The 27,329-nt window shown below is 44.9% G+C and overlaps 1 protein-coding gene across 1 annotated transcript in view; it reads right to left on the bottom strand.

Moving 5' to 3' along the window:
- Positions 1 to 27,329, bottom strand: part of LAMC2 (laminin, gamma 2) — a gene marked incomplete at its 5' end in the record, with an annotated part of 56,303 nt that overhangs the window by 23,280 nt on the left and 5,694 nt on the right. The window contains 5 exons of the mRNA XM_005881327.2: positions 579 to 701; positions 1,512 to 1,648; positions 4,286 to 4,384; positions 7,291 to 7,426; positions 14,333 to 14,521. Of these exons, the coding sequence (XP_005881389.2) occupies positions 579 to 701; positions 1,512 to 1,648; positions 4,286 to 4,384; positions 7,291 to 7,426; positions 14,333 to 14,521 (684 nt within the window). The remainder of the gene's footprint in view (positions 1 to 578; positions 702 to 1,511; positions 1,649 to 4,285; positions 4,385 to 7,290; positions 7,427 to 14,332; positions 14,522 to 27,329) is intronic.

The following is a 27,329-nucleotide window of genomic DNA, read 5'->3' as shown; positions in this document are numbered from 1 at the left end:
GTAGAGTTTACAGAATGTTTTCACAGACACCATTACATTTGATGGCAATAATACTTGGAGGCAGGCATTTCAATTCCCATTTAACAGCTGAGAGCACTGAAGTTTGGAAGGTTAAGAGGACAACTCATCCAGCAATCACATATCAGGTAAGGACGTGACTAGGATTAGCATTCTCACCAGAGCTTTGCCATCCAGTTTTCCTATACTACTGACTATTTTTAAATCTATAAGTGCTTAAAGCTTTGAGAAATGCCTTGTTTTTGCTTTTCCATCTGCTTCTCAACAGGCCCACGGATTTGACTGCAGTCCCTATATCTTTTATATCTTGTCTTGGTGGGAAACCTAGAAACTTCCCCTTTGATTAAAGTAAGACCCTCACCCAGGGTCTGACCGCCTGGACACCCATTCTGCTCTGTTGTGCCATGACTTTGTCAAACTGGACTGAAGCCCCAACCGTCGGCTGCGGATACTGCTGCCCTGAACACTAAGGGACATGGTTTCTCTTCTCCAACTCCGCTCCTCTATCCTCACTTCCTAGTCTTATAGGTTGGCTTCTATAGGACAAACGCCGTACATACCAGGAGCTACAAAATAGACAGGGTCCGATCGTCGTGCCGAGCTAAACACGTCCCGGTGGCGGGGTGACCAATGGAGCTTTGCAGGAGACCCATTTCTTTGGACAGCCTTCCAGCCGTCAACATCTGGAAGACAAATAAAACCACTCTGCATTCGGACACACCATCTACTGAGATAAACAAGGCAAGATGTGCTTGCCAAAAAGTCCTAGCGGTGAGTAGCAAGTGGGGTTTTCCTAATATTTCCATCCTCATGTCCAGTCCTCAAAACTCCCCAGGCTCCTCTCTGCTTGGGTCTCAACCTCATCTGCTCTGCCCACAGCTGCATTGACTTCTAGTCTTTGTGTCTCTTGTGAGAAGAGAGCACGTTTTCATCTGCCTGTAATTTGGAATATTATTTTATTGACATAAACAGTGTCTGGCCTTAGTGAGGAAAGAGGGTCCAGTATGTTCAAAGGGAAATTCAGAGTTGGAATCATCTGGATCTCCCACATTTTTATGGTGCTTTGTAGCTTGGGAACTAATTTCACATAAATTAACTCATTTAATGTATGTGAAAGGAGTATGATTAGTGAGTGTGAATTCCAGGAAGGAGCTCATAAGAGCCCCTCCCGCCGCACTCAATCCACTGAATGATTCTTTGTGGTTTTGAAACAGATGGGGATGGGAAATGCAGGGAAATGAAACCCTGGTCTCTTTTCAGTGATTCTTTTAAGTTATTCATACGCTGGTATGAGTAACTTGTTCAGTTATAACTTTTTCAAGATACCAGAGTCTGCCTGATTGGCCTGTAATAATAATGCACATTAGAAGCTAGAAGAGAGTTGCTAAAGGTGACCCCAGACTCCCGTCCTATGGATGGCCATGTGGTTATCTGTCAGCACAGAGCCCTGTCCAATGTTAAAAACAGAAATTCTAGAAAACAGAGGACTTTACCCTGATGGAAGGCAGAGGTGATTTTGTGGACGCTGTAGTCCCCAGAGCTGTGGCAGCTGGCTGAATGCCCGTAGCAAAAACACTGGGTACAGCCCTCCGGGTTTCCTCCATCCAGGTGATAGTACCCTGGTCGACACCTGCAGGGGCATTTTGGAAGTCAGGATAATAGTATAGGTTCTTTCTTTCTTTTTTTAAAAAAATATATTTTATTGACTTTTTACAGAGAGAATGGGAGAGGGATAGAGAGTCAGAAACATTGATGAGAGAGAAACATCGATCAGCTGCCTCCTGCACCCCCCCCCCACTGGGGATGTGCCCGCAACCAAGGTACATGCCCTTGACCAGAATCAAACCTGGGACCCTTGAGTCCACAGGCCGACACTCTATCCACTGAGCCAAACCGGCCAGGGCTATAGGCTATTTCTTAGTCCATGTAGAGAATATAATGACTGTTCTTTCCTACTTTCTCTCCCACCCGGGCCTGTTCATTCCCAGAGGGGCTAAATACAAATTATACATGCCATCCCCACTCCCAGACCACCTGGGGACAATCACAGGCCCTCCCCCCACCCCAACCCACCCCCGCTTCCCCACCTAGTGACAGAGCATGGGGCGCATTCACTTTCTCTCCCTCTAGTAGAGCAGAATCATGTGTGAATTGGTGGTTTGGAAACTTAGTGATTTCCCCATTCTTGGTGAGGAACTGAGTGGAGGTCATGTGGGCAACATGGGGTGGGGTAGGGTAGGGCAGGGCTATGCAGAGCTGGACTCATCCTGGAGTAAGGGCTTCATGGGGACAAAAGGGGGAGGGAGGGCGCAGGAAAGGAAAGCAAATGCTCCAGTCCCAGCACCCACTTAGCCCCACCGACCCCCCTCCCCCAACCAGAGCACTAGGTGTTAGCTAGCATCCCTGCCCCTTGTCCCCGGGCTCTGGCCCAGCGAGGAAAGGGGCAGGTGAGGCTACGACAAAGGGTGGCTAGAGACTCTCTACAGAAGCAAAGTGTGGGCTAGAGTTCCACCTCTCTCCCAGCTCGAGCTGTCCAGGGGCTTCTCTGAGGACCACAGCTGCCACACAAGTCCCAGATGTTGGGGTCACAGAGAAGAGGGCAGGGGAAGCTAGGGAGGACTCATGTTTTTCCCTGTTCAAGTTTACCACATCCCTCTACATGAAATACCGATAGTTTCAAGTATCATTTATTTAACACTTCAAATGAAATGCCAGGCACCTGATGTGTGCTCTCTCATTTAATCCTCACCACAGCCCTATGAGATAGCAATTGTTATTTCCAACTTTCTGAGATGAAGACACCAAGAGAGGTTAAGAAGCCTGTTCATTCAGCTGGTAAGTGGCTGAGGCAAGATGCAAACTCAAGCACGTTTGTTTCTAATCCATGTGGTCTAACTCACTGGACCATAGGTCGGGCGTATGTTCATTGTGCAAAATCCCAGAAAAGCAAGTTGGCTGTGATGCTTCAGAGAACAGCTGTAAGTAAATAAGCATGGCTTTTTCTCTATAGGGCAAGGGTTTAAAAAAAATCATATGGTTTCTATGGAGGAAACCTGTAGATTAAAAGAAATTTAAAAACAAGGAAGGAAAGAAGAAGGAAGGGAGGGAGAGGGAGGGAGGGAGGGAGGTCCAGAAAGGGTAGAGAGGGCATGACAAAGGGAGGAAAGTGAATGAATCAGGCAATACTAACTAATAGTGTTTATAGGGATGCACTTGCATAACAAATCATGAAGAAAAGTAAGGAAGTGATCACCCTAGAAGTCAGAATAGTGGCCACTTCCAGGGAGGAGGGAGGGTGTCGTTGGGATGCCACATTTTCAGCCGAGGTCTATTTCCTACAATTGGTGGTGCTGACAACATTGGTTTTATGTGGCTCTCTATTTCTGTGTTATATTTTGAAATTAAAAACGTTTTCAAAAAGTGACTCCTCTTTTAACTCTGAAGCTGCGTTTCCTTCTCCCCACCTCAGCAGCAAAGAACCCCCTTGAAAACGGAGATTGGAATGTGCCTGGCATTGCCTCTGCCCAGGTAGGAGTGATTGGCAGGGTGCCAAAGAACTGCTTTCTTACTTGGGAGGAAATGAGAAGGAAGCCTTTACCCCTAGGGCCTCGCCACAGCCCTCTGCTCGCCACAATCTCAGACTGAGTGGAGGGGGTGGGGAGAGGACAGAGCTTTAGGTCTGGGCAGTGTCTACACAGGAATGTCCTACTGCAGCAGCTGAGGGTGGGTCTCTTCTCTTGGGGCCACCTGCCCAAGCTTGGCATGGGGCCTGCGTGCTCTTACATCTCCCCCGTTCATGTGTGTGCATGCAGCCACCGTGCCATCCCTGGGCGGCTCCTTTTCTGCACACGATGGTTAAATATGGCCATACACTGCGATATTCCCTCTTACAAGAATTTTCCCAACGTGTTTAATTAGGTCAGGCCTTTCCTGGGAGCAAGATGAGTCATGTGACCTCGTCACTGCACACCACCTGGTAGCTGAGCACCTGGGATTCAGAGCCAGCTGGCAAGGGCACTCACTGGGGCCCTGTGCCTCTACTGTGGTGCAAACGAAGAGAAGGAGCCACAGCTAACGCATGGAGTCCAGTGAGATTTGGGGGCTCAGTTGTATTTCTTTTTTTAAGCTTCGTTTTTGAGGACAGAGGACAGGAAGAAGGTCATCAACATCTGTTAAGTGTCTCGTTCCCATAATTGCACTAGAGGATGATTTATGCTAGTGGCCAAGGGCCTCCCCCAGCTGTGTCCATAGGCCCGAGTTCACAAACCTATCACAGCGCTCCCCGGTGACAGCCGGCTTGCAGACACAGCGGCCTGAGTCGCAGGGCCCCGAGACGCCAGCTGGGTCACAGTCACACGTGGGGTCTCTGGGAAAGAAGAAAACAAAAGTTAGGGATGTGTTTCCAACTTTACACATAAAGATCAAGTGCTCGTCTGCCAAAGTCACCGACTTGAGCGAATCTTTTCTCTTCAGTGAGGCCTCTCGTGGCTATCCCTGTCCATGCTCACGCCTTGCCGACCCTGTACAGACTCATTTGTCTATGCCAGGGCTACTCCAGTGTGGTCTGGGTGGCAGCCGGTCCATGACCTGTTTGCTACCGACCCCTAAAGAGAGGAGGGGCTTTGTGCCAGAATGTAAGCCACACTCATCACTAAGCTGTCTAGTTTGGTTGACTGTTTAGTTCAGTTGATATTAAAAAAAAATTGTTTCTCTATTGTTTAATTCAATGATATCTGCTTTTATTATGATTAATTCCATCTATTTGCTATTTTAATTCATTTAGTTCTTTCTTTGGGTAACAATTTTATTGAGATATAACTCACATGCTATGTAATTCACCCATTTAACATGTACAATTCAATAGTTTTTAGTAGCTTCTCAGAGTTGAACATCCATCACCACAATTTTAGAATATTTTCCTCACTCCGAAAAGAAGCCCTGTGTCCGTCAGCAATCCCCCTCCATTTCCTACCCAGCCCGAGGGAGCCACTAGTCAGCTTCCTGTCTCTTCTGCACATTTCCTATGAATGGAATCATACAATATGTGGCTCTTTGTGTTTGGCTTCTTTCACTTAGTATGTTTTCAAGGTCCATCCATGTCATGCCATGTATCAGTACTTTGTTTCTTGAGGGCTGAATAAAATCCTATCATGTGGGAATACTATATCTTGTTTATCCATTGAACATGTGTGTACTAGTTTCTGTGAAGATATATGTTTTCATATCTCTTGAGTGGAATTGCTGAGTTTGGCTGATTTTTTTTGGCAAGACTTTCTCAATAAAGTTCTTCATTATTTAATGTTGGCACAATCTCCTTGTCTCGTGCAGACCAGGGCTTTGACTAGTGACTGGCCCCTGACAGTCAAAGCGGGTCTCTGTCACTCGGTTTGGAACACAATGATGTAGTTATCTCATGGATCCAAACCCAAGTGTCATCTGTACTCTGCTGATCTGCTCCTCCTCTGACTGCCCTATGATCCCATCCAAATCCTGCCCAGACTTGAACTTGACTCCTTCCTCTCCCTTACATTCCTCATCCAACCAGCTGCCAAGTCCTGTCAGGCTTCCTGAAGATTCCTTTGCCAATCTTCACCTTCAATTCCCATGGTCTCCTCCCTGTCTTAGCCCCTCCGTACTATTTATCTAGACCAACGGTTCTCAACCTGTGGGTCGCGACCCCTTTGGCGGTCGAACGACCCTTTCACGGGGGTCGCCTAAGACCATCCTGCATATCAGATATTTACATTACGATTCATAACAGTAGCAACATTACAGTTGTGAAGTAGCAATGAAAATAATTTTATGGTTGGGTCACAACATGAGGAACTGTATTTAAAGAGCCAGAAGGTTGAGAACCACTGATCTAGACCCTCTAATGGACATTATACAACATCTACTGGCTGCTAAGCACTGGGGATACTAAGACATGGGAAATACCGCTGTTGTCTGGGAGTCTCAGGGACAGTAAAGCAGGTGGCAGCTGTAGCCGAGCTGGAACACCCTCTATATGCCGCCTCCTACAGGGATGCAGCAGTGAACAAGACAGAGTCATAATGGGGCTCAGATTCTAGCGAGAGGGACAGGCAGACAAGCACATATAGAAAATGAGAGATTTGAAGTAGAATAACAGAGTCAGAACATGGAGGAGTGGGGACTGGATATGGAAGGCCTCTGTGAGGCGATGGATGTGGTGGGGATGGAGCCCCAGGAAGCTCTGTGTGGCTGGGGGTGGGGGGTGGGGAAGGGCAGTGCTCTAGGCCAAGACCGAGGTCACATACACTTGGCTCCTTTGGAGGAGGGAAGGAAGGCTAGTGCGCTAGAGTGCAGGGAGCCTGGGGGAGAGAGGTGAGAAGTCGGGGAGCCTATGACTGAAGTTGGAGCAGGAACTCGCACGGCCCTACTGGCTTTGATGAGAAGTCTGAACATTCTGAGTGGGAAAGGGAGCTAACAGAGGACTGCAACCAGAGAAGTGATACGATCTACTTGTGTTTTAGGAGGGTTACGAAAAGGAGATTGGGCCCAGGGAAGGTTCTCTGAAGATCATTGGAAAGGGGGCAGAGAGGCTGGAAGAGAACAATCTATGCAAAGGCCCAGAGGGTAAGAGAACATGGGAGAGTGATGACTGGGGCAGACCAAGCATGGCTGGAGGGATCTTCTCCTATGGGCAAGGGGACACAAACCCTCTGCAGGCAGCCTTCGAACTAATGGCTTCCCTGCCAAGCTCCCCCTCCTCTAAGCCACCCCAGCGCCCTGCCCACTTTGCATCTCTGCGGACTGGATATGTGATTTATAATGCATGCTCCACCTTCTCCCAGCAAAGAATGTGAGGAGGGACAGAAGCTGCTTCAAACTAATGGAGATTAAAGTTAGGCACAAAAGTTCTCTACTCCAAGCTCATTTGGGTTGGAACAGGTCCCAGGTAGGAATTTGAAGATTCTTACATCCATGGTTGTTCATCTAAAGGGGGCAACTGTCAGGGTGCAGAACGTGGGTTCCTGAGCCAAGACTCTGGGCTTGACTGTTACATCCACCTTCCCCAGGAACGTGGGGCAATTTATTTAACCTCTTGTGGAATCAATTTCTTATCTTTACCATGAGTATAATGGAAATCCCAACTTCTTAAGGTTATTGTGAGGGTTGAGATAACCCACATGAAGTTCTCAAAGCAGTGTTTGGCACACAGTAGGTGCTCAGGGACTGTAAGTGGTCACAAGGGTTAATATAATTGTCATTATTCATGGCAGAGGCAGCTCTGGCAGGCAGGGTACTTACATTAGCCTTTGGTCTTGGGTGCACCCGGCATCAGTGAGTGTGTGGAAGCCTGGCAGACATCGGTCACACCTGTCTCCTGTCACACCTGGCTTACAGCTGCACCGGCCGGAGTTGTCACATCGAGCGCTAAGAGAGCCTGTAACCGACAAGGTAGGGGAAAGGAAAGAAGAGGAGGAAATAGGTAATTTATATGCTGTTAGAGAGCACTCTGGGGGACAATAAATACTATGAAATAACCACCACCTGCTCCCTCTAGCAATTCCCACATCGTCTGAGTTTGCATCTGCCCCCCAGGGAGAGTTTTAACAGCAAAGGATGTCTTCTCCCGGGAAATGAGTGGAAATTACTCCTGAAAGTGTTTTAGTACATCTATCTGCCTCCTTTCAACACAAAGTAGTGTGCAAGCCACTGCTTTTTAAAAGAAGTTTGTCAGATCCTCAAGATCTCCAGAAGGAGGACATTGGAGCAAGTGGGCATGAAAGTGAGCCACATTCTCCCCTATTTCTGGCAGGCAAAAGAGTCGTCTTTGAAGGGTTAGTGTTTGAATGGTGTGATTTTTTTTAAGAGGACAAAAAGGCCTCTTAACCAAAAATATCTCTACCAACCTGGAGGGGCAGAAATTCTTGTCGTTGGAGCATCACTCCTTGAGAGGAATGGAGGACGTATGCCTCTTACCCGGTTTAGTGCACGAGAGTCCCTGCCCTGTGATTAACTTTTTATAGACATGCTCTTCCTTGTAAATGAGTCCTCTCAGAGGAAGCGGTGATGAAAGACAAGGGGTGCTCAGGATAACAAGACGTGCCACTCCATCACCTCCGGAACCCATCACCTCGCCTCTGCCACCCGAGTTCACCTGGACCCCGCCTCTCATCCTGGCCTCCCTACACTCCAGCCTCTATACAGAAGCCAGAGTGCTCTTTCTAGAATGGAATTCAGATGATATTATTTGTCTAAGTTCTCCGGTGGCTTCCCACTATCGGCAGGATAAAATGCGAACTCTGTACCGTGGCCTGCAAGACTAAACCTCTCTTTCCTCATCTCTTACCTGCCTTCCCTAAGTTCCAGCACCCAGGTCTCCACACTGTTCCTAGAAGGTGCTAAACTGCTTCCCTCCTCGGGGCATTTGCACTTGCTGCTCCCTCAGCCTGGAATGCTGTTGCCCCAGAACTTCCCTAAGTTGGCGCATTCTCAGCACTCGGGTCTTGATTAAATATGACTTCTCTAGAGAAATCTTCTCTGACCCTCATAACTAAAATATCCATCCCACCCCTACTCCGGTCCTTAGCTCTGCTTACTTATGATGAGTTAGCTCGTGTTCTCGGCTGCGTCTTCAGCACCCAGCACAGTACTCAACACAGAGAAGGGGCCCAGAAATTCGCTGAAGCGATGCACATATGCCAAGAAAGAGACAGGGCTGTTGTGAAAGCACGTAGGAGGGAGCCAAACAATGAGGTGGAAACTGGCTAGCGGTACACCTCACCTACTTTAAAATGTTTCTGTGGCTGGTAGAACTATAAAACCATCTGTGTAGCTCCACTGTGATAATTAGGGTATCCATTCTCTAGCCAGCCAACAGAACACTAACCAGTTGCTCCTTTAGAAAAAAAAAATCTGTTATCCTTCTATGAACGTTTAATTCACTAGTAGTTACAATTCAAATCAATAAAGGCATTGGCTCCGTACCCATATAAAGGCTTTTATGCCACATATGGAACATGAAATAAATTAGCCACATTCAAAGTTAGAGTCTATGAAAGACTCTATGTCAACTTTGGAAGCCTTGGGGGACCTCAGTCATAATAGTCTAAAGTGCATTTTTGAGCACCCACGACATGCAAGACACCGAGTTAAGCACTTTATATATATTAGCTCATGCTAGCTACCAGTGAATTGAATGCCAACAGAAGGATAGAAGGTCCATTTGGGGGTAACAGGGAACTATCAGACCTGCGGTTTAGAAAGACAACTCTAGAGCAATCTGCAGGGAGGCTTGGGAAGGGAAAGACCAGCAGGTTCCCATGAAAGGAATCCGCCATGACGTGATGGCCTGGAGGAGACGGGTCTGGGGAGGAGGAGAGGAAGGAAACCTGGGAGAGCCACTGTGGATGTAGAAGGAACAGACTTTGGGGACTTTGGGAACATGGGTAATGGGGGGTTGTGGGGGACAGGGATCACATGGGTGGCACCAAGGTCTTGGAGGGCACAATGAGATGGAATGGGATGCTATTTACCAAAGAGAAAGGAAAGGAAGAGCAGGATCTGGGGTTGAATCATCCAGAGGAGATCGGGAGTTCAGTTCAGACATAGGAAACTTGCGTTTCTAGTGGCCTATCAGGTGGGAATGTAATTCTGGAACTCACGAAAGAGGCTGGAGATGAAGTTCACAGCCAAACAAGGAAGCATGAGCTCACTCTGGGAGCAGACAGAGAGGGCTGAGTAAGTGCCCGGCTTAGAAAGGGAGCCCCATGGATTAAGGAAAGAGGTGACCAGAAAGGGGGAAAGTCTCAGGGCAGAGGAAGGCCAGGAAGGAGAGTTTTGAAGGAGAGTTAAAGGAGGAGGAGGGTGGGATAGTTTTCAGGATCTAAGGCAGAGAACGTTTTACAAGACGAGAATGAAGAGAGGTTGTTGGGCTTGACAGTTAGAGACAGCCATGCTCACTGCTCTACCAACAGTAAACAGAGCTAAAAACAAACCAATAAAATTATACTCTAATAAGGAACATTCAACAGAAGAAATATCTCTTTAATATAATTGAGTTTTGTTTTTGTTTTTTAAACACAAATGGGTGCTGATCTGGGACTCAGAAACATAATTTTTCCCATTCAAATGAATGGAACTTATGCTTCTGACTTCGGAAAACTCCTTCCACAGTTTTTCAGAAATGAATTAATCTTATAGGATGAAGAAGACTGTACTTTGCTTTTGGGTTTGGCCCAAATAACCCCCAAATGGTACTCTATAAAATACCTTTCTGAGGGTTATTAACAGTCACCTCATAAAAATAGGCACTCTGTGTTCCAAAGAGTTTGGGAAATAGTACAGACTAAATCTTGCAGAGATTTACAGCATAATACATTCAGTAGGCATAAAGCTTAACTTTTTAATGCCAGTGTTTCCAAACATTATTTGACATTCTTACAGGCAACACCTATTATTATCTGGAGGAACGCAGTGTTCCTTAGGACATTATCTATAGAACACAGCTCTAGACGCTGGGGGGGTCATGAAAAGAGCCCAGGCTTTGAAGTCCAACGGATCTCACGTCAAATACCAGCTCTGCCACTTATTTGCTTGTGTCCTTGGGCAAACTGCTCATTCATCACTTCTTTGAAGAGGGGATAACAACTTGCACCTTGGCGAGCTGTCCTAAGACTTTGAACTGAAATCCGGAAAGTGCCTAATTCAGTATCTGATGCATAGTGGGTGCGCAAGCATTGTAGTTTATACATTATCCCTAGGCCTCCTTCAAGCCTGACCAAGTACACAGGCTCCTACCATGAACAGGACGACTTTATTTCATGTTCCAAAACGTCCAAAGTGATAGCACTGGGTTTCCAAAGTGTCTCATTGACATAAAAGCACCCGTCCCAGTTCCTACATCAAGAGCTACTCTCGGGGGCCGTGAACAACTGGGTTTCAAGAACAGATGGGAAAAGCTTCCTGTTTCAAGTCTGTGTCCCAATAAGCACTTTCAGAACTTATGAACATATAGTCTACATGCATCTGAGGACTCAGGAAGGTATTCTAAAAGGATTATCAGTTATCAATTATACCCTCTCGGTTTAAAATTTAAAATTTAAACCAAGAGGGTATAATTCCTCTTGAGAACCCAATGGCTGTAAGTATACACTTGCATTTAAAAATAACATGACTATTATGGAATAATTCTATGTAATAATAATTAAGTAATTATTATTTAAGACATGTTTTAAATAATAATGCAAATGTTAGAGACTGAGTAACCCACTGTCAGGTTCATAGGTATGTAAAAAAATGGTAAAATTAAGAGAACAAGTCTAATATCATCGATGTCCACACAGATCTCAAGAATTTAGGTGTCATGGGAGGAATAAACACACATACACACACAGTGAATTTCAAAGTATTTGCAAAAGGGTATCTGGGCTTATACACGTGGTTATAAGAATTAAAGACAATAGCCTGATTGCTGAGCCCACAAAGTCATCACATAAAAATAAGTCTAGTTGCTCTGATTATGAGAAACGGATGTGAAGTCCAAATCTGTGACCAGCCGAGGGATTATTCATGCTGTTGGCTTCCTTTGCCATACATGGGATGATAGTATTATTTGGGAAGATATAGTCTCCCACATTTGAAATTGAATAGACAACAAGGTCCCTTATGAAGGTATTATTTGAAAGTGAAAAATATCCTTTGATTAAGAGGCTGAGAAATCACTTTGGGAATTAATCTTGTGATTCTGGTTTAGTCATCTGTGCAGCTCAGGCCCTTCAGTCTCTTCATGTTTTTAATGCTGGGTGGAGTGTATTAATACACACATAAAGAACACATAGTATGAGAAAGTGTTCTGGAAAAATAGAAAGCATTACCCAGATCTTAGGAAATAATATGCATGATTTTTTTTACTGGACCTCTAATTATCTGCTGTTGATATTTTGATATTTTTCTTTCACACAGAGGGAATAAAAGGGAATAGTTCCTGATCAGAACACCTGGGTTACAACTTTAGCTCTTGTAATCACTTGCTGGGAAATGTTAGGCCATGAATTACTTCTTCTAGGTCTCAGCTTCCCCACTGTTAAAAATATTTGAAAAATTTACTGTCGATTTCAGGATGTTAATAAAATATTTACAAATTGCTTTATTAAGGCTTCTTTCTAGGCTGGCATGTAATTGATTGGGAACCTGACCTCTGTCCTAATAAGAAAAACAATGACATTACTGTATTGAGTTGTCTAGCACGTGCTCAACAAACATCATGTTATCCTCACACGATCCTGTGATGTAAACAGCATGATCACCCTGTTACAGATGAGGACACTGGGGGCAGCGAGAGCTTAAGGGGCACGCCCAGAGGGACACACAGTAGTGGCAGTGCCAGGATTTGAACCCAGGTTGCCTGACTCCAAAACCCACCACTATACTCTACATTACGACCTTTGATGTCAGCACACCTGGGGCTGGAACCCACATAGCTCTACAACCTTCTACAAGTTTCATCTCCTCTCTCTCTAAGCCTCTGCTACTTCATTTGTAAAATGGAAATAATAATAGCATCCTCTTCAAAGGTGATTTGTGGGGATTAGATTAATTACTGCATGAAAGCACCTAGAAAAGTTCCTGGTACAGAGAAAGCGAGTAATGCACGATAGCTATCGTACAAGATGTAAGTCACTGCTGGGCTCCACCTTCTACCAGGCTGATCACCCTTGCAGGCTGATCACCCTTAGTCTGGGATAGCTGTTCCCCAAAAGAAAGAGTCAGGCTCATTGTTGCTGGATGGGCAATGGATTGCCAGTCCTTTGTCACCATCTCTCTGAGAGCAGCAGCAGCAGAGACTTACTTTGGGACATTGTTGCTGGATGGGCAATGGATTGCCAGTCCTTTGTGACCATCTCTCTGAGAGCAGCAGAGACTTACTTTGGGATTATAACCTTGTCCTCAGGCCAGGCTTTCCAGCTGAGCCAATTACATTTCTAATTACACTCTCACCAACCTTTTTGCTGGGATGACCCAACTCTAGTGACTCACAGTGAAGCTGCATAACCTAAGGGGATGTGGGCTCTTCAGAGAGGTTAAATGCCCATTCAAATGGAATCACTTTTTTTTAGGTTTTCTTGATGAAATTCCTTGATTCATAGGGAGAATTGCTAAATCCAAAAGATTCTGGATGCTGATTCTCCACCACCAAGCTGAGCAAACCTGACTCAAACCACATCAAGAGGGCAACTCTGGTGACTGCGAAGTGGTTGCTGGGATATGGGTCTGTGTCACGACAGGGTCACCCCAGTTTCCTATGAGGCTCCCCAATACATTCTATCAGCAACTCATAGCTAGACCACAATCTACTATTTTCAGATGCGTTGAGCTGCTGCTACGAATTGGTCCCATGCAGCTACACTGAGTCACTGCCACGTATTAGGCCATAGCCTTTAGGTGGCTTCATATTTGTCATATTATCCTACTAAACACTTTCTAACAAAGAAGTGAACCAGACACCACCAAGATAATAGACAATAAGGTCAATGAAAAAGAAAAACTCAACTTATTTAGCAGAACTACCTGTCTCTCTTTATTTTTACTAGCTTGTACTGTCTGCAATGAAAAAGAAAAACTCAACTTATTTAGCAGAACTACCTGTCTCTCTTTATTTTTACTAGCTTGTCTTACTGTCTGCCCACAATGAATCCAGTGCATTGTGTGTGTCTGTGCAGAAAACTCCCTATAGTTCTGTGAATATACTGGTAGCTCCAGGTGATATGTTCAGCAAAATAACAATAAAGAGCCCGCCTATGAACCAGCCACCCTGTTAGGTGCTTCCTATTTGTTAACCTATTTTTTCCTTGTTAACAACCCTTTGAAAGACTATTTATTTGTCCGTCTTTTCTATTGGTACCATTTTATACCCCTAGCACCTAGCATAGCACCAGAAACAGACCTTTCTAATCCTTTAGGTTTTTTTTAGAGGCTGGGCAAAGGGATGGTTGCAGATATGAGAAGCTATCACTGGAAGAGTGTGAGCTTCCTTCTTCCAGGGGTCAAAGACTGTCGTCTGCCAGGACAAGTAATCGTGGGCCTCTTGGTTCTAGAATTCAACTCAATGCACCCTAAAGACACCAGCTCATTCCTACAATTCAGACTTCAGAAAAACATATTTCTTTTCAGATCGAAATTGACAAACAACAACAACAAACAGTGTCTGGTTAGATTCCCAGTTGTTCTACAAGTTGAACACCTCTCTCTTGGCCTGTTGGCTTCTCCCTCCAACCCGCTCTCCCTCCCTCCCTCATTGCCTTCTTCCCCTTCTCCATCTCCCTCTTTGTCCCTTTCCCCCAGCTACCTTTGGAGTTACAGTTGCAGGGTAAACAGCGGTCTCTTTCTCTCTGCCTGTAGAATCCTTCCTTGCACCGCTCGCAGTGAATGCCACCGGTGTTGTCATTGCAGTTGAGGCAGCGGAATCCATGCCCTGTCTGCCTGTGAAGTTCTGGATCAAAGACACATTGCCGGGACTTCCCATTGCAATCACAGACTGGGGATCAGGAAAGAAAAGCATCGTTAGCTAAAAGCACAGAGACAATTCTCCCAGGTGTTGTTTTATTAATATAAGTTATGCATGGGGTCTACAGCTTAGTCCAACCACTTGATGGAGTAAGAGGAGGAAGTGAAAGGAGCCGGGTGAGGACTGTGAGAGTTCTCACTCATCTAAAGGAAGGAGCAGGTATGCAGTGCTGGTGGGGTGTTGCCTGGGAGAACATAAGTCCAGGGTTACCCAACTGTCCATTTCCTCAAAAGTCATATGTGTTTTTATGTGAAAATTTCTGAATTAAATATTTGCAAGAAGTTCGTTTTTAAAACCCCATGCAACCCTATAGGACAAGTGTATGGGCTGGAGACCTGAGGACTGCCAGCATGTGCACAGTGGCACAGCTGTCTAACAGCTGGTGGCGTCATTTATTCAAGACACACAACACATCTGTTCCTCCAGTGATGGTCCATGCTGAGGAGCTAATATGACTATCTGGACAGGTATCTCCTGCCCCACTCACTGTGCCTGGCATGTGCCTTCCAAAGCCAAGTATCAAAGAGAACCATAGCCCCATAAAGAATAACCTTTCCCAAGAGTCTAGGGGAGTTTACCCCGTGGATATTCCAAAGAGACTCACAGAGTGACATCTCCATGTGGGACCTACACAGCCAATGAGGGAACACGTGGAAATACTTAGCATAGTACCTGGCACAGAGCAGATACTAAAAAATGTTTCATCACCACGTAGAAGAGAAAGATGATGAGCCTTGAGGTTAAAAGAATTGGATCAAATACTAGTTCTGCTGGTTTCTGGGGCAAATTACTTGAACTCTCTGAATCCTGGCTCTTGTCTTATAAATGTACACGCATTATCTGCCTCCCTGAGCTGGTGAGAGGGTCCCACTGAGAAGAGAATATCTAGTCCTTCGCCTACACTATTGTATCCCTCCCTCCCACGGGACAGGCACTGCCTTAGATGGGAAAAGTGCAGCTCTGAAAGGGTAAGTCACTTGCCCCAGTGGAGAGCTGGAATTTGAACCCGTCTGATGCCAAAACTCACTTTCTTTTCGCCAGGCACAGTGTCTATGGGTCATGCAATCCTACTGAGAGCCTGTTTCTAGAGGTGCCTAGGGCCATGACTTACCCAGAGCACTGATAACAACTTCAACAAATATGCCAAGATGTACGGGGCAGCTGCCCTTGCAAGCCGAGTCAGGCTCTGAAGACACAAAGGTGACTCCGCAAATCTTAGGAGCTTCCTAAGCAACTTCCTTAGAACAGCTCCTAGAACCCTCATGCTACTTTGGATGCCATCTAATCTAGGGAAAGTCAACTAACATCAAACCAGAGCCCACTCTATTTCCATCCAGGACTTTAAGTGCATCGGCTTACAACAACACTTTAACCTGAGTTTTACTATCCCCATTTCACAGAAGAAACAGATGTTTAGAGGGAGTAGGTATCTTGCTCAAAATCAGACAGCTACATGGGCTAAGATAAATTTGCTCCCAGGCCTGCCCAACCACAAAGCCCTTACCTTTCCACTGGACTCCCACTTCTCAAGAATCTGGTTTACTACTGAACGTAGGCATTCTTTTTATAAATTCGATTCCTTCTTGAATCCTTTCTAATTTAGTACAATCTCCTGTTCTTCCTTAGACAGTACTGGTTGTTATAAATTATTTTTATAGAGTCTTAAATCTGTCTCCCTCCCTGTAATTTTTACCATGTATTCTTGTTCTTCCTTGGAAAATCACACACACACACACACACACACACACACACACACACACACACCTACTCTCTTTTTCATTTATCTATTCATCAGACATTTATTTTAGACATTGTTCTATAAGGCACTGTATCAGCCAAGCCTTTGAATATCTTAAGTCTAGAGGCCCAGTGCACAAAATACGTGCACTCGGGGCGGGGGGTCCCTCAGCCTGGCCTGCGCCCTCTTGTAGTCCGGGAGCCCTCGGGGGATGTCCTACTGCTGGCTTAGGCCTGCTCCCTGGGAGAGGCTCCTGCCAACACCGCAGCACTCGCCAGCCGTGAGCCTAGCTTCTAGCTGAGTGGTGGTCTCCCTGTGAGAGTGCACTGACCACCAGGGGGCAGCTCCTGCATTGAGCATCTGCCCCCTGGTTGTCAGTGCGTGTCATAGTGACCGGTTGTTCCAATGTTCAGTCAATTTGCATATTAGTCTTTTATTATATAGGATAGTAGCTATAGCATCTCCCTCCTTCATCTTTTTCCCTTCAGGTTAAGCTGGAAGGCTGTCACCTCCAAGACCTCCAACATTTCCCATGTGATGATTTCTAGATCCTTCTTGACTACCTGTCTAAGAACAAACTCTAATTTTCAATATGTTTGTTTAAATGACCAGATTTATTACAGTACGTCGAGTGTGGTTTGAACAGCTCTGCTTCCAACAAGACCAGGTATTACAATTCCATGGTTGCAGCCTAACATTTCATTAAACTTACAGCCTATTAAGTTTGCACTCAAGTCAAACTCCCAGGGCTTTTCACAGAGCTGGTGCCAAGGCGAATCTTTCCCAGTGAATGCTTGTGTAACTGATGCTTTGGATCTCGAACAGATGTGCCACACAGCTGTCATGTGCTGTGAAATTTCTACCGAGTACATCGTCAGGCACGTACAAGAGCTACATTCACCAGCCAACGATCCTTGTGTGGTTACTCAGCTGGGTCACAGGCAGCCAATGCCCTCTGTGCCCTGGATGCCTTTGGCGAGAAGTCTCAATATAATTACAAACTTTTCATTGTGCCTTTCTTATTCAGAACAAACTTTTTGCTGGTGATAGTTAACTTTAAAAAGACAGCTCATGATATATTTAATTTAGAGCAATATTTAAAAAATAGACAACCTTGTCATTATTATTATTATTATTATTATTATTATTTTTAACCACCTCCCTCTCTTTCTGGCCAAGCTCTATTCTGAAAGAACTATGTTCTTCCTTTAAAGTCACAGTCATCCTTAGAGCTGCATTACAGTTCCAGCAAGGGAGGTCTCCAACCAGCATCTCCACTCTGGAACTTGCCCAATAGGTTACAAACCTATTGTCAATCTACCCTCCTCTCTGTCACATGGGTTTTCGTCAAACCCCAAGGTCATGCTGGCTGGAGTGAAAGAACCTATGGGCCTCATGTCCGGGGAGGGAATTGGCCTCCTGTGTCTGCATTACGAGGTAATCCCATGAAGACACTCTCTCCATCCTTGTCTGCAGGACTTTGAAGTTACACCAAACCACACTGAGCTCAACACTTAGCTGCACTGCACTTAGCTCAATATTGAGTCTTCCGAACGCTCACACCCAGAGAATGAGGGGAGGGAGTTTGCCCTTTTGCATGGAATGACCCCTTTTGTCACTGATGCATTTGCAACATGGCCTCTCTCAAATCATCTCCCAAATTTAGACTAACGTCCCAAACACCAATTATTACTCAATCTTACTACTGAGAAAAAAAATCTTTATGCTTCCAATTTCAGATTATTTCTGCAACTGAGCTGAACAGAATGGGCCTCATACAGCTTGTGCCTGGTCTGTCTTATTCTGCGACTAATTTCTGCCCAGCCACTACCATGGGCACACCACTGGTTGCCAAAGGGCACTGCCAGGCTAGGAAAAAGGCAACAGGGAGCAGAGGGGATTCTGCCGAAAGGGCTAAAGGGAGAAGCTGTACATCCCCCCAGCCAATCCTGTCACACAGAAACGACGCCCCCTATAGAGAGCATTTCCGCTTACGTTCTTAAAGAAGAGAGAAATTTCGCTTTATGTCTGAAATGTACTGATTTTTAAATATTGGCAGAAATATTTTTTAAATTTATTTTTGAAATGAAGTGGGGCAAATATCTTCACTTGACTCTGCTCTTCAAACAGGCCAAAAGCACTCTCATGCTGTAGAAAAGGAAAAATGAAGCCCTGGTATCTGGCTCAGTGTCTGTATTTGTAGTGTCTGTTTCATGCTTTTCAGTGAACAAATGAATGAATGTTTTCTTAAACTTCAGGAAATTCCTAGATGTGTTTCTACCATTCAAAGGACCCCACGTGTTCCCACATGTCTGGCTGTGCCTAAAAAATACAAATACTGACATTTAGCAGATACTCTCTTCCCCGTTCCTGGAGGGGATGCTTTTCTCCACAGAAGCTCTGTCTAGAAAATAGAATTTTTTTGATAACTTATAATACAATGACTTATTTAGATTAATAGACCTAAATACAAGGCTAGACTACATTTCAAACAAGAGGAAATTCTAAAAAGTATTTTAGTATACTTCCCTTCCTCTATGTTTAGTCTTGTTCACCTTTATGCCCAGAATTTTCTCATTTTCATTTTGTAAGGTATTTGATATTTTTCCAAATTCTGGGCCAGCAGCAAATTTCATGACTATGTTCTCTACTTTCCATCAAGGAGCTTTGATACAAAAGCAAGTGATGGAAGTGTAAAGATAAAGGTCTTGGACGTTCCCCTTTTATCAACACTCCATTCATTCTTCCATTCACTCAACAAATAGATATTAAGCATCTACTATATGCCAGTCCCTGTTCTAGGCACAGGGGGAACGGGGTATCAATAGATGTTCCAGCCCTCCTGGAGTTCTCATGCATATTGGAGGGAAAGAAAATAAATAAGAAATACAGAGAGAATCCTGAGAGTGATATTTGTTAAGGAGAGCTACAGAAAACAGTGAAGGGAAATGAAAATTAGGGGGTGGGAAAGGTGCGTAAGGAAGGAAGGGTTGAAAAGTGCCCTGTGCTGGTTTCCTATTTTATTTCTATTTTGATAGTGGTCTGTTCGTGATCTTTGTCCATTTATCTAATGGGCACCATGTTTTTTATTATAAATTATCATGGCTTATTTGTGTAACAAAGGTAGCAAACTCTTTGCCTGTCATGTTGCAGATTTTCTTTGTCCCCCCCTGATAAAACCCTCATTTCTCACCAAAGCGCCTCATTGAACTCTTTGCCTGTCATGTTGCAGATTTTCTTTGTCCCTCCTGATAAAGCCCCTTCCTCGCCAAAGCGCCTCATTAATCGATTTTGTTTTACTGATTCTTATTCCTTTCCCCCCTTCCTTCTTCTCTCCTTGGTCAATGAACTATACACCTATTTCATTCATTTAATAAACATCGCCTCATGTCTAACACTGAGTGCTTAGACACTGGAACTTCGTGAAGAAGCAAGATTTCAAAAAGGGGAGTTGCCAAGGGTTTATTTTGTCAAATATGATATTCTGTATATATTTACTTAATATCTATTGGGTTTTGTCAAACACCCATCACATCATCCACGTTTTCCTCATTTCACCATGGATCTGGGGCCTGGCCTTAAGGTATCATTGCACCAGAAAATACAGAAACAAATCAGACTGGGACCCTGAACGGACCTGAAGCCTCATAGGCTCTAGGAATCAAGACAGGCAGGCCCTGCCCCTCTCTCCCTGACTCTATCATAGGTGCCAGGTCCCATCCATTTCTCTTATTCGTCTCCTCATTTGTACTGCGCTCTTTCCAAACTAGGGACCTCTCTTCAAGGTTTTGTCCCGTCCTCTCTTTGTCCCCTCACTCCAATGCCCAGAAATCCTTGTCTCTGTTGGCCGGGTTCTCTCCACCAAGTTTACCCCGAGCCCTCCATAAACACACCTAAAACCGAGTCATCTTACTCAGATTTGCACATATTTTTTCAGTCTAGTAAAGCGTGGGTGGTCATTGTGTCTGACTAAGCTGTATGCTCCCTCTTCGGCACTTAAGTATTTATTATGATAATAACTATCATAGCACCTGACCCTCAAGGTGCTTCTTAGCAAAGCCCGCCAGGCAGCCAGACACAGGCTGATCCGCCCCCCACCACCCCCATCGCATCCCCAGACGCAGATCCAGGGAGCTGGAAACCCTGCACCAGCAAGGAGCAAGGTGTGCGGAACCCCTCGGGCTCCCTTCATGCCACCGCCCTCTTTCCAACACAGCTCCAACAGGTCGGGGCAGGAAGCGCGGGGGCAAAGGCTGTTTCCAAGCTGTATCCTTAGGAGAATGGAAGGAAACGGAAAATATTTCCTCGGGTTGTACTTGGGGCCAGGCCCTGGAATACTCAGCATCGATGGCTGCAGTTCATCCAGACCTCATTTTAAATTTTCCATAGGAAATGCTGCAAACAATTACGAGAAATTTTCACGATTTGGCATACACCGCATCGTTTGTGTTAAGCAGATCCTCTTTCTTTTGTTCTACACTTAAAACACACGCTCTGCTATTCACCCAGGTGATCTCATTGCCATCTTCATGCAATTTAGGGAATCACCGCGTTTTTAGTGCTCCCACAGTGACAACAAAACTAAAAATGCAAACTTCTTTCCAAACCCTGAGGATGTGGCTCCGCTGAGCTCTGCAGCTTGATCTCATTCCTGTTTCCCTCTCTTGTTCACTGGGCTCCAACACACAGAGCCTCACAGGAATCTGGGATGCACCAAGCTCTTCCTTGCCATCACCAGGCCCTGGTTGCTGCTTCCTTTGCCTGGGGCTCTACCCTCTTCCACTCTCCTTAAACCCACAGGACAACCAGAGTGATCTGTTTAAAGAGCATAAATCAGATCGTGTAGGGTCCCTGCTAAGAACCCTTCAACAGCTTCTCCCTGCTCTGAATGCCCACAGGACTTCATCTCCACCTCTCTCCCAGCATTTACCACTTTCTCTCCCATGCCATCACTATTGGTGTCCATGACTTACTTCCCCTTTAGCATTTCACACGTTTGTGTCCCCACAAACAGTACCTAACACAGAGCTTGGGACAGTGATTGTTGGATGGATGGATGGATGGATAGAAGGGTAGATGGAAAAATGAATAGAAGGAGGAAAGAAGAAAGGAAGGAAGAAAGTCTGACTCTTAAAAATGCTAAACAAGAACTCGAACATGCAGAAATCTCCCAGGAGTCCAGGAACCCAATATGAACATTTCTCAACACAATACATAGATTACAGATATGGCATTCAGTGTAAAAAGCTAATGTTTCAACAACAACAAAATCCACAGTGAAATGGGAACAGGAAGACTTGTCAGAGGAACATGGTACTCTGAGGTAGAAGGAGTGTGGGATGTTCTTCTAGGTAGCTGCTTACACCACATGAACGATTTCTGTGCCAGGACTGCCTGCGAATCTGTGCCCTGTGAGCTTGGAGCTGCAAAGACCTTCTGCCTGTTGTCTCAAAGGGCAGCAAGCCGAGGGCTGCACGGGAGGCAGGGCAAGGCCATGAGGCAGGCTGGAGACCATGAGATCAGTTTGCAGAGATCTGGCAGCCTTGACAGGTAATGTACTTGGCTGGTGTGTGGGACTAGCTCATGAGCTAGGAATCTGAGTGTCATGTTTGAACTTGACAGTGTGTCCTGGTTGCTATTACGTAGAGCTTTGCTGCTCTCGCTTCCATTTCAGCTGCTTAGTGCGCACTTATACTGATGCAGTTAAACAGCAGCAAGGGTATCAAACCAGTTACCTGTAATGGATGAGTCCATGTAGAAACCATGTAGAGATGACATTCAATTCTCTTCCTTATTTATAGGGGAGGTGTGTGCCCTGTGTTTCCTTTCTAGCATTTTGTGCCCCTCATTCCCTTTCTGGGACACTGAGTCTTGTTCTCTCCTTTTTTGAGACTCTTCCCTTAAACATCATGACATCATATACTGTCAGATTTCTTCTTGGCTTCTGACCTGCCCCCCTCCCGCCCCCCCCACAAGTCTGCAGGCTCCTTTCCTCACCCCAACTCTAAATGTTGATGTTCCCCAAGGCTCAGCCCTGAACCTCAGTGACTCCTCACTCTAGAGCAGGGGTCCTCAAACTACAGCCCGCGGGCCACATGCAAATACAAATATTGTATTTGTTCCCGTTTTGTTTTTTTACTTCAAAATAAGATATGTGCAGTGTGCATAGGAATTTGTTCATAGTTTTTTTTTAAACTATAGTCCGGCCCTCCAACGGTCTGAGGGACAGTGAACTGGCCCCCTGTTTAAAAAGTTTGAGGACCCCTGGTCTAGAATCTCTCACCCAAGCCAAGGCCTTCAGTAACCGTCCCAGGTGTTGCCATACCAAGATTCTTCCCTGGCCCAGACTTCATTCTCAACTTGAGACCCTCATGCTCAGCCAACCGCTTTACATTCTCAACTGGTTATCTCAAAAACTCGTTACACAAAACACGTTTAAAAGCAAACTCACGGTTGTCAGGCCATCAAGTCAGAAAGCTGGAAGCTATCCTTATAGGTTCTCTATCTTTCTTACCTGCCCAGACGCTATTCACCACCTCATTTTATTGATACGACCCACTAACTAACTAGCTCAAGTCCATCCAAGTGCACCCCCACTGTGACTGCTCTAGACCAAACCCAATCACCCCTTGCCTGCCACAGCTTTCTAACAGCATTCCCTGCAGCTTCTCTTGCCTCCATCCACTCAGTAGTCACTAAACCTTTTCAAAGTAGAAATTTTACCACTACCGATCTGCTTAAAACTCCATGATGCCTTCCCTTTACATCTAGGGTAAAGACCAGAATTCCTTAACATTGCCTACAAAGATGTCCGTGTTCTAAGCCTATATACTTTCCCAGCCTGATTTCCCATAATACTTCCCACGGAGATATCTCTCCCTCTCCCATTCATTTCACTTACACTTCATTTTATCTCTTTACTCCCTCTGCTTCTTTAAATTCTTTGTAAAGGAAAGCATCATTGTGAGGAGAGGTGAGTTGGAACTAACAATCTTAACCACCCTTTTCTGTTTTGTTTGTTCAAAGAAGTTACACTAACAATTAAACATTAATTTATCTTATGGAATGTCATCCCCTTTCCTGCAGTCAAAGAACTGGCCTCATGCAAACTGACAACGCTTTTATGCTCAAACATAGCAACTGTCACCTCCATGTAAATAGCTCGATTGAAAATGGTGAGTAAAATTAAAGTTGAGAATAATGTTCACTTTTTAAAAGATGACAAATGCCTATTTTCAGAACAAAAGCAATGATTGAAAGTGTCCTTAAATATTCATTATACCTGACATGAATATAACATTACTAGTATATGTCAACTGTAATTGAAAAATTTAAATAAAGTAAAAATTTACAAAATCAAAGTCTCTAAATACTCAAGATGACAAGATGAGTATTTTTATGATATTACACTTCCATGTGCTGATGAAAATGCTCCTAAGCACTGTCTAGTTTTAAAACCTCCCTGCGTGAGATTTCTCTTTCCACGGTTTAAAATGGTTCTCAGTTTGGGCGAATATTTAAAACAACATCTGAACAGTTCTTTATTGAAACTGATCCTGAATTTTAGGTTTAATGTGTGACTGTTTGCTTTAGTTTTATCTTTTTAAGGTTTGTCACAATATGTCTTCTAATCAGAATAAGGAAATGGAACTGGCACGAACCTCACTAGGAATTTTTGACTGAATTCAGTTTTCTCTCCCCCAGTTTTCACCACTGCCTTCCCAACAATGCAGCCAGAGCCGCCAGTGCCACATCCTGCCTGATTCTTTTGTTCCCAGGACGCATCGATGCCCAAGCAGGGTGAGTGAGGCTGCCAAGGGGAAGTGCCCTGAGAAGAGGGACAACAGAGGTCAGGGCTCTAATCATACGGGTCACTTTGAATGATAAAATGTGGGCCAAGCTTTCCAGCTCTGAATAGTCTAAAGTTACTGAGAGTCAAGGAAACTCAGATCACCACATTTTTCTTTTGACAGACTGTGGCTTAAAAGGAGTCACCTATTTTCACTGAGTTTATAGCACTTTGTATTATAACCCAGACTTGGAAAAGGCACAGGTGGACTTAGAGAACTCAGCCTAGTGACGATGACACCAGGAGACCACACCTGGAGATGTCTTCCCCTAACTCCCCACCAGGGTTCCGGCAGCCAGTGGGGAGAGGGAAACACTGGCTGCCGGAAACAGAGAGGCTGGGGACACTGATTTTTGTCTGCCTAGCAAAGGAGTTGAGGGCAGAGGAGGAGGCTGAGGGCTCAGGCTGAGTTCAACGGGAAAGGGAAGAGAAGAGTAGGACATGAGACACAGAAGAGCCTCCCTTCTCTCACACCTGCGCCTTTAAAGCTCCACTCCAAGACAGCAGGTGTCAGCTATAGTACGAGACTCAGTTTGTGTTCATGGTAAGGATTCCATGTGTAGGTATTCACCCACCTACATGTAACCCCACGCATCTCTGATCACATAAGTAGCAATTTCTGTATTTTCCCCGAGTTCATCTATAACAGTGGTTCTCAACCTTCCTAATGCCGCGACCCTTTAATACAGTTCCTCATGTTGTGGTGACCCCCAATTTCATTGTTCAAATTTCATTGAACATAATTAAAGCATAGTGATCAATCACAAAAACAATATGTAATTATATATGTGTTTTCCAATGGTCTTAGGCAACCCCTGTGAAAGGGTCGTTCAACCCCCCAAAGGGTCGTGACCCACAGGTTGAGAACCGCTGATCTATAAAGAAAAGCATTCCAATACAGAAATCACATTTGATTGTGATTTTTAAGAAGCCTACTTAAGAAACATTTTCTACCTGGCCCAGCAAAAGGCATCAGGTACCCCTTTACAAAGCAGCTGAAATAATGAAAATTAGAGAGTCCAGGACAGGTAGAAGTGACACCGAAATGAGGACCAAAAGGAAAGCAATTGTGCATGAGGCATATCTATACATATACAAGGCTAATATGCAAAGTGTCCCCTCAGGAGTTCAACTGAGAGACCGGGAGTTCAATCGCTCGCTATGATGTGCACTGACCACCAGGTGGCGTCACGAAATGAATGAAGCCCTGGGCAGGCAGCTGGAAGGCCCTGATCGGCCCTGACTGCCAGCCAGGCCAAGAGAACCTACCAGTGCACGAATTTTGTGCACCAGGCCTCTAGTGAATAAAGAAAAGCTTAAAAGGAAGTTCTAATTTGTACTGAAATTCTGATTTGTACTGACATTTTTGGAGTATACATTACATGTGGTATTTCAATCACCTAAATTTGTGTTTTGTTGGCTCCTTAAAAAAAGTTACCCAATAATTCTCCATCTTTAAACCCTTCATTGCTTTTATAAATAATATATTTTTGCACATGGAGATTAGCCATAGATTTATTTTTATTTTTTTGCTATCACCACATCTCTTCACAAAGACACACATATTTAGGTGTGTGTGTGCTAACTATACACCACTATCGTTTCCAGTTTTGACCAAAAAAACAGTGGTAATTCATGTACATTTACAAAGTTGGAAAAATATGTGTGGAGTGCATTTATCACATCTTCCTTAATGATTCTTTTCCGAAAATAAATCCTTTTAAAAACAATAAATTAAAAATGTACTGCTTAAAGTCAGAAAGTGAATTAAATGGCCTTTCAGGAGCCCAACCATTTTTAGATCCATGACTAGAAGTAACAAATATTCCAAGGAGAGGTTGGACCATGAAGCCTTCCCCAGGGAGTGGAAGCCATGTGTCCCGTGTCTCAGTCAGACAAATGTGCTACCTCCCCACTGTCACTCCCCACGCCCAGTTGACTGTGACTGCCTCCCCGTCTCCACGGATCTCAGTGAGTGAAGATCACCTCCTACCATGTCCAACCCCCTCGATGAGGCCAGAGCAGAAGCTTGGGTCACTGTTGGAACCACTGCTTACAAAGTGGAGCCGTCTGTTTGAGATGAGAAACGATCTTTAAACATTAGGGATCCCCTTTTACCAAAAGCAAATGGGTAGTAATTTGAAACAGCAGTAAGCATGTGTAAAGGTTACGGTGTCAATGTTCTAGCCGTAAACAGACATGACCCAGAAAGACTCCAAAACTTATACCTCTGGACACAAATACGCATCAATAGATTCAAAATGTCAACAATCATTGAAGAAAAATGATTGATAAAACACTGAAAAGCTTATTGCTGTCCCTTAAACATAAATTTTGAATTAATCAAAATTATATCTATTTTTCTGTCAGATCGGCAAAAAATGTGTTTTTTGGTGTGCCCTAGAATTTCAGTAATTAGTTTATGTGTGCCATGAAATTAAAAAAAAAGTTTGAAAAATCACTGGCCCAGAAGCCTGAAGATGCCCAGGGGGTGAAATTAATGTATGTATATCTATACATATAGATATACTTATAGCCTTTGCTCACCTGAACTCCACCTGTCTTCCGATACGCAAAAGGGAGGACTCAGGCCCTTCTACTGATCAGTGTTGGAGTTAGAACCGTTTTTTCCCTCTTTCAAAATTGTGACATAAGAAGCACCCGTTTGTTGGGAAGGCACATACACAGACATACCGTCACCCACAGATACAGAAAAGATTTAGCTTTCGGCTTTGGATATGATGCAAATATTACATCATGTACCTGGGGGTTATATTAGAACACAGCCCAGTAATGATTCAGTAATCCACTAGGTCTAATTTGTGACTAAGTTAGAGTATTCCAGAATCTATGGGGCTCCTATACATCAACCATGAGCTCCCAGATCCGTCAGAATTATCCCACCAACGTGGAGGCTGCGGTCAACCACCTGGCCCCCCTGTACCCCCTGTCTCTGAGGGCCGCCCACACCTACCTCTCTCCGGGCGAGATGGAGAAGGGCTCCTAGTGTCTCTTAAAGTTGCAAACCCAGCGCGGTGGCCGCACTCTCCCCCAGGACGCGCTGAGGCCTCCCCAAGGTGAGTGGGCAAACTCGGGGCGCCAGGGAGGCCGCCTGGCCTTGGGGAGGAACCTGACCAGGCCCTGGTGGACCTGCAGGCCCTGGTTCTGCCCCCGCAGACGCTCAGCTCTGA

Source organism: Myotis brandtii, unplaced genomic scaffold (genome assembly GCF_000412655.1).
Source record: "Myotis brandtii unplaced genomic scaffold, ASM41265v1 scaffold678, whole genome shotgun sequence".
NCBI lineage: Eukaryota > Metazoa > Chordata > Mammalia > Chiroptera > Vespertilionidae > Myotis > Myotis brandtii.
This window is presented reverse-complemented; position numbering and strand designations above follow the sequence as displayed.